The following is a 7,651-nucleotide window of genomic DNA, read 5'->3' as shown; positions in this document are numbered from 1 at the left end:
GAGTAGTGTGTAGGGTGGTTAAATAGGGTGGTAGAGTAGTGTGTAGGGTGGTTAAATAGGGTGGTAGAGTAGTGTATAGGGTGGTTAAATAGGGTGGTAGAGTAGTGTAGGGTGGTTAAATAGGGTGGTAGAGTAGTGTATAGGGTGGTTAAATAGGGTGGTAGAGTAGTGTGTAGGGTGGTTAAATAGGGTGGTAGAGTAGTGTATAGGGTGGTTAAATAGGGTGGTAGAGTAGTGTATAGGGTGGTTAAATAGGGTGGTAGAGTAGTGTGTAGGGTGGTTAAATAGGGTGGTAGAGTAGTGTATAGGGTGGTTAAATAGGGTGGTAGAGTAGTGTATAGGGTGGTTAAATAGGGTGGTAGAGTAGTGTGTAGGGTGGGGTGGTTAAATAGGGTGGTTAAATAGGGTGGTAGAGTAGTAGGGTGGTTAAATAGGGTGGTAGTAGTGTAGAGTAGTGTATAGGGTGGTTAAATAGGGTGGTAGAGTAGTGTGTAGGGTGGTTAAATAGGGTGGTAGAGTAGTGTGTAGGGTGGTTAAATAGGGTGGTAGAGTAGTGTGTAGGGTGGTTAAATAGGGTGGTAGAGTAGTAGTGTTAAATAGGAGTAGTGTTAAATAGGGTGGTAGAGTAGTGTATAGGGTGGTTAAATAGGGTGGTAGAGTAGTGTGTAGGGTGGTTAAATAGGGTGGTAGAGTAGTGTGTAGGGTGGTTAAATAGGGTGGTAGAGTAGTGTGTAGGGTGGTTAAATAGGGTGGTAGAGTAGTAGTGTTAAATAGGGTGGTAGAGTAGGGTGGTTAAATAGGGTGGTAGAGTAGTAGGGTGGTTAAATAGGGTGGTAGAGTAGTGTATAGGGTGGTTAAATAGGGTGGTAGAGTAGTGTGTAGGGTGGTTAAATAGGGTGGTAGAGTAGTGTATAGGGTGGTTAAATAGGGTGGTAGAGTAGTGTGTAGGGTGGTTAAATAGGGTGGTAGAGTAGTGTATAGGGTGGTTAAATAGGGTGGTAGAGTAGTGTATAGGGTGGTTAAATAGGGTGGTAGAGTAGTGTGTAGGGTGGTTAAATAGGGTAGTAGAGTAGTGTAGGGTGGTTAAATAGGGTGGTAGAGTAATAGGGTGGTTAAATAGTGGTAGAGTAGTGTATAGGGTGGTTAAATAGGGTGGTAGAGTAGTGTATAGGGTGGTAGAGTAGTGTGTAGGGTGGTTAAATAGGGTGGTAGAGTAGTGTATAGGGTGGTTAAATAGGGTGGTAGAGTAGTGTATAGGGTGGTTAAATAGGGTGGTAGAGTAGTGTGTAGGGTGGTTAAATAGGGTGGTAGAGTAGTGTATAGGGTGGTTAAATAGGGTGGTAGAGTAGTGTATAGGGTGGTTAAATAGGGTGGTAGAGTAGTGTGTAGGGTGGTTAAATAGGGTGGTAGAGTAGTGTATAGGGTGGTTAAATAGGGTGGTAGAGTAGTGTATAGGGTGGTTAAATAGGGTGGTAGAGTAGTGTATAGGGTGGTTAAATAGGGTGGTAGAGTAGTGTATAGGGTGGTTAAATAGGGTGGTAGAGTAGTGTGTAGGGTGGTTAAATAGGGTGGTAGAGTAGTGTATAGGGTGGTTAAATAGGGTGGTAGAGTAGTGTATAGGGTGGTTAAATAGGGTGGTAGAGTAGTGTATAGTAGTACAGGGTGGTAGGGTAGTTAAATAGGGTGGTAGAGTAGTGTGTAGGGTGGTTAAATAGGGTGGTAAGTGTATAGTACAGGGTGGTAGAGTAGTGTATAGGGTGGTTAAATAGGGTGGTAGAGTAGTGTATAGGGTGGTTAAATAGGGTGGTAGAGTAGTGTATAGGGTTGTTAAATAGGGTGGTAGAGTAGTGTGTAGGGTGGTTAAATAGGGTGGTAGAGTAGTGTATAGGGTGGTTAAATAGGGTGGTAGAGTAGTGTGTAGGGTGGTTAAATAGGGTGGTAGAGTAGTGTGTAGGGTGGTTAAATAGGGTGGTAGAGTAGTAGTGTGTAGGGTGGTTAAATAGGGTGGTAGAGTAGTGTGTAGGGTGGTTAAATAGGGTGGTAGAGTAGTGTGTAGGGTGGTTAAATAGGGTGGTAGAGTAGTGTATAGGGTGGTTAAATAGGGTGGTAGAGTAGTGTATAGGGTGGTTAAATAGGGTGGTAGAGTAGTGTATAGGGTGGTTAAATAGGGTGGTAGAGTAGTGTATAGGGTGGTTAAATAGGGTGGTAGAGTAGTGTATAGGGTGGTTAAATAGGGTGGTAGAGTAGTGTGTAGGGTGGTTAAATAGGGTGGTAGAGTAGTGTAGGGTGGTTAAATAGGGTGGTAGAGTAGTGGGTGGTTAAATAGGGTGGTAGAGTAGTGTGTAGGGTGGTTAAATAGGGTGGTAGAGTAGTGTGGTTAAATAGGGTGGTGTAGTGTATAGGGTGGTTAAATAGGGTGGTAGAGTAGTGTGTAGGGTGGTTAAATAGGGTGGTAGAGTAGTGTATAGGGTGGTTAAATAGGGTGGTAGAGTAGTGTATAGGGTGGTTAAATAGGGGTGGTGGTAGAGTAGTGTATAGGGTGGTAGGGTGGTAGAGTAGTGTATAGGGTGGTTAAATAGGGTGGTAGAGTAGTGTGTAGGGTGGTTAAATAGGGTGGTAGAGTAGTGTATAGGGTGGTTAAATAGGGTGGTAGAGTAGTGTATAGGGTGGTTAAATAGGGTGGTAGAGTAGTGTATAGTGTACAGGGTGGTAGAGTAGTGTATAGTGTGGTAGAGTAGTGTGTAGTGTGGTGGTAGAGTAGTGTGTAGGGTGGTTAAATAGGGTGGTAGAGTAGTGTATAGTGTACAGGGTGGTAGAGTAGTGTATAGGGTGGTTAAATAGGGTGGTAGAGTAGTGTATAGGGTGGTTAAATAGGGTGGTAGAGTAGTGTATAGGGTGGTTAAATAGGGTGGGAGTGTGTAGGGTGGTTAAATAGTAGAGTAGTGTATAGGGTGGTTAAATAGGGTGGTAGAGTAGTGTGTAGGGTGGTTAAATAGGGTGGTAGAGTAGTGTATAGGGTGGTTAAATAGGGTGGTAGAGTAGTGTATAGGGTGGTTAAATAGGGTGGTAGAGTAGTGTGTAGGGTGGTTAAATAGGGTGGTAGAGTAGTGTATAGGGTGGTTAAATAGGGTGGTAGAGTAGTGTATAGGGTGGATAAATAGGGTGGTCAAATAGGGTGGTTAAATAGGGTGGTAGAGTAGTGTATAGGGTGGTTAAAGTATAGGGTGGTAGAGTAGTGTGTAGGGTGGTTAAATAGGGTGGTAGAGTAGTGTATAGGGTGGTAGAGTAGTGTATAGGGTGGTTAAATAGGGTGGTAGAGTAGTGTATAGTGTACAGGGTGGTAGAGTAGTGTATAGTGTGGTAGAGTAGTGTGTAGGGTGGTTAAATAGGGTGGTAGAGTAGTGTATAGTGTGGTTAAATAGGGTGGTAGAGTAGTGTATAGTGTACAGGGTGGTAGAGTAGTGTATAGGGTGGTTAAATAGGGTGGTAGAGTAGTGTATAGGGTGGTTAAATAGGGTGGTAGAGTAGTGTATGTGGTGGTTAAATAGGGTGGTGTAGTGTATAGGGTGGTTAAATAGGGTGGTAGAGTAGTGTGTAGGGTGGTTAAATAGGGTGGTAGAGTAGTGTATAGGGTGGTTAAATAGGGTGGTAGAGTAGTGTATAGGGTGGTTAAATAGGGTGGTAGAGTAGTGTATAGGGTGGTTAAATAGGGTACTGTCGAGGAGCCTCATTCTTCTGGAACAGGAGTTCAGGGAGGAGTGAGACGGTTCCTGTTCAGGCGACTGTTCAGAAGGACAGAACACATTAGAAACCAGACTCTGGTCTGTGGCTGTGTCTGTCTGTGGCTGTGTGTGTGTGTCTGTGTCTGTCTGTGTCTGTGTGTGTATATGTATGTGTGTATGTGTGTGTGTATGTGTCTGTGTGTCTGTGTGTCTGTGTGTCTGTCTGTCTGTCTGTCTGTCTGTCTGTCTGTCTGTCTGTCTGTCTGTCTGTCTGTCTGTCTGTCTGTCTGTCTGTCTGTCTGTCTGTGTCTGTCTGTGTCTGTCTGTGTGTGTGTGTGTGTGTGTGTGTGTGTGTGCGCTCACAGTCTCTCCAGTTCCTTCAGATCATCAAATGCTCCTCTCTCAATGTTGCTTATCTGGTTCTCCATCAGGTGACTGAAGAGAATGAAAGATGGATGGAGAGAATGGATGGAAGAGAGTGGTAGGAAGTATGGAGGAAGAGAGTGGTAGGAAGTATGGAGGAAGAGAGAGGGAAGAAGTATGGAGGAAGAGAGAGGGAGGAAGTATGGAGGAAGAGAGAGGGAAGAAGTATGGAGGAAGAGAGAGGGAGGAAGTATGGAGGAAGAGGGAGGGAGGAAGGATGGAGGAAGAGAGAGGGAAGGATATGGAGGAAGAGAGAGGAAGAGAGAGGAAGTATGGAGGAAGAGAGAGGGAGGAAGGATAGAGGAAGAGAGAGGAAGAGAGAGGGAGGTAGTATGGAGGAAGAGAGAGGGAGGAAGGATAGAAGAAGAGAGAAGAAGAGAGAGGAAGAGAGAGGAAGAGAGAGGGAGGAAGGATAGAGGAAGAGAGAGGGAGGAAGTATGGAGGAAGAGAGAGGGAGGACGTGTGGAGGAAGAGAGAGGGAGGAAGTATGGAGGAAGAGAGAGGGAGGAAGGATGGAGGAAGAGAGAGGAAGAGAGAGGAAGAGAGAGGGAGGAAGTATGGAGGAAGAGAGAGGGAGGAAGGATAGAGGAAGAGAGAAGAAGAGAGAGGAAGTATGGAGGAAGAGAGGGAGGAAGGATAGAGGAAGAGAGAGGGAGGAAGTATGGAGGAAGAGAGAGGGAGAGAGAGGAAGTATGGAGGAAGAGAGAGGGAGGAAGGATAGAGGAAGAGAGAGGGAGGAAGTATAGAGGAAGAGAGAGGGAGGAAGTATGGAGGAAGAGAGAGGGAGGAAGGATAGAAGAGGAAGAAGAAGAGGGAGGAAGATGGAGGAAGAGAGGGAGGAGGAAGATAGAGGAAGAGAGAGGGAGGAAGTATGGAGGAAGAGAGAGGGAGGAAGGATAGAGGAAGAGAGAGGAGAGAGGAAGAGAGAGGAAGAGAGGGAGGAAGGATAGAGGAAGAGAGAGGGAGGAAGTATGGAGGAAGAGAGAGGGAGGAGGGAGGAAGTATGGAGGAAGAGAGAGGGAGGAAGGATGGAGGAGAGAGAGGGAGGAAGTATAGAGGAAGAGAGAGGGAGGAAGTATGGAGGAAGAGAGAGGGAGGAAGGATAGAAGATGAGAGAGGAAGAGAGAGGGAGGAAGTATGGAGGAAGAGAGAGGGAGGAAGGATAGAGGAAGAGGGAGGGAGGAAGTATGGAGGAAGAGAGAGGAAGAGAGAGGAAAAGAGAGGGAGGAAGTATGGAGGAAGAGAGAGGGAGGAAGGATAGAGGAAGAGAGAGGGAGGAAGTATAGAGGAAGAGAGAGGGAGGAAGTATGGAGGAAGAGAGAGGGAGGAAGGATGGAGGAAGAGAGTGGGAGGAAGGATGGAGGAAGAAGTATGGAGGAAGAGAGAGGGAGGAAGTATTGAGGAAGAGAGAGGGAGGAAGGATGGAGGAAGAGTGGGAGGAAGGATGGAGGAAGAGAGTGGGAGGAAGTATGGAGGAAGAGAGAGGGAGGAAGGATGAAGGAAGAGAGAGGGAGGAAGAGGAGGAAGAGAGAGGGAGGAAGTATGGAGGAAGAGAGAGGGAGGAAGAGGAGGAAGAGAGAGGAAGGAAGTATGGAGGAAGAGAGAGGGAGGAAGGATAGAGGAAGAGAGAGGGAGGAAGTATGGAGGAAGAGAGAGGGAGGAAGAGGAGGAAGAGAGAGGGAGGAAGTATGGAGGAAGAGGAGGATAAAGAGGTAGAATAAAAAAGAGCAATTAATGATTGTCCATTTTTATGGATCTCAACACAGCCCAAAAAAACAACATGTTAACGTAACATATCACTTCTACCTGCTGTCTACACGGGGCAACACTTCATACTTTATCTCCCTGACAGCATCCAGTCTGACAACTGTCTGGACAGACACGGGGACAGACACGGGGACAGACACGGGGACAGACACGGGGACAGACACGGGGACAGACACGGGGACAGACACGGGGACAGACACGGGGACAGACAGGGGGACAGACACGGGGACAGACGGAGAGACAGGGGGACAGACACAGGGACAGACACGGGGACAGACGGGGACAGGGGGACAGACACGGGGACAGACACGGGGACAGACACGGGGACAGACACACGGACAGACACGGGGACAGACACGGGGACAGACACGGGGACAGACACGGGGACAGACACGGGGACAGACACGCGGACAGACACGGGGACAGACACAGGGACAGACACGGGACATGGGACAGACACAGGGACAGACACGGGGACAGACACAGGGACAGACACTTCAGACACAGACACGGGGACAGACCGGGGTCAGACACTGGGACAGACACGGGGACAGACACAGGGACAGACACACGGACAGACACGGGGACAGACACGGGGACAGACACACGGACAGACACGGGGACAGACACGGGGTCAGACACGGGGACAGACACGGGGACAGACACACGGACAGACACGGGGTCAGACACGGGGACAGACACGGGGACAGACACGGGGACAGACACGGGGACAGACACGGGGACAGACACAGGGACAGACACAGGGACAGACACGGGGACAGACACACGGACAGACACGGGGACAGACACGGGGACAGACACGGGGACAGACACGGGGACAGACACACGGACAGACACGGGGACAGACAGGGACAGACACGGGGGGGACAGACACAGGGACAGGACAGACACGGGGACAGACACAGGGACAGACACGGGGACAGACACGGGGACAGACACAGGGACAGACACGGGGTCAGACACGGGGTCAGACACGGGGACAGACACGGGGACAGACACGGGGACAGACACGGGGACAGACACGGGGACAGACACGGGGACAGACACGGGGACAGACACAGGGACAGACACGGGGACAGACACGGGGACAGACACACAGGGACAGACACGGGGGACAGACACAGGGACAGACACGGGGACAGACACAGGGACAGACACACGGACAGACACACGGACAGACACGGGGACAGACACACGGACAGACACACGGACAGACACACGGACAGACACAGGGACAGGACGGTAACTAACCCAAGGAGATGTTATTAGTAACTATTAGTTTCATATTGAGGGTTTTAACCCACTATCACACACACACACATACAGACACACGCACAGTCGTGTACAGCTAACCTTGTGGGGACACACAATTCAGTCCCATTCAAAATCCTATTTTCCCTAACCTTACCCTAACTTTAACTGAAAAACATATCCTGAACCCTAACTCCTAACCTTTAACCTAATTCTAACCTTAGCCCTAGCTCCTAACCCTAACCTTTACCCCCTAGAAATAGCATTTGACATTGTGGGGACTAACAAAATGGCCCAGTTGATCAAATATTTGTTTGTTTTCTATTCTGGTCCCCACAAGATTAGTTAAACAAGTCCACACACACACACACACACACACACACACACACACACACACACACACACACACACACACACACACACACACGTGTGTGTGTGTATGTCGAAAACAGTGTCAGTCTAACACA

At 48.5% G+C, this 7,651-nt stretch overlaps 1 protein-coding gene across 1 annotated transcript in view; it reads right to left on the bottom strand.

Moving 5' to 3' along the window:
• Positions 1 to 3,725: 3,725 nt before the first annotated feature.
• The window catches only part of LOC135534130 (slit homolog 2 protein-like), a 32,132-nt gene continuing 28,206 nt past the window's right edge, over positions 3,726 to 7,651 (bottom strand). The window contains exons 3-4 of the mRNA XM_064961260.1: positions 4,086 to 4,157; positions 3,726 to 3,782 (exon numbers count right to left, since the gene is read on the bottom strand). Of these exons, the coding sequence (XP_064817332.1) occupies positions 3,749 to 3,782; positions 4,086 to 4,157 (106 nt within the window). The 3' untranslated portion in view covers positions 3,726 to 3,748. The remainder of the gene's footprint in view (positions 3,783 to 4,085; positions 4,158 to 7,651) is intronic.

The sequence above is a fragment of the Oncorhynchus masou genome, chromosome 5 (genome assembly GCF_036934945.1).
Source record: "Oncorhynchus masou masou isolate Uvic2021 chromosome 5, UVic_Omas_1.1, whole genome shotgun sequence".
Taxonomy (NCBI): domain Eukaryota; kingdom Metazoa; phylum Chordata; class Actinopteri; order Salmoniformes; family Salmonidae; genus Oncorhynchus; species Oncorhynchus masou.
This window is presented reverse-complemented; position numbering and strand designations above follow the sequence as displayed.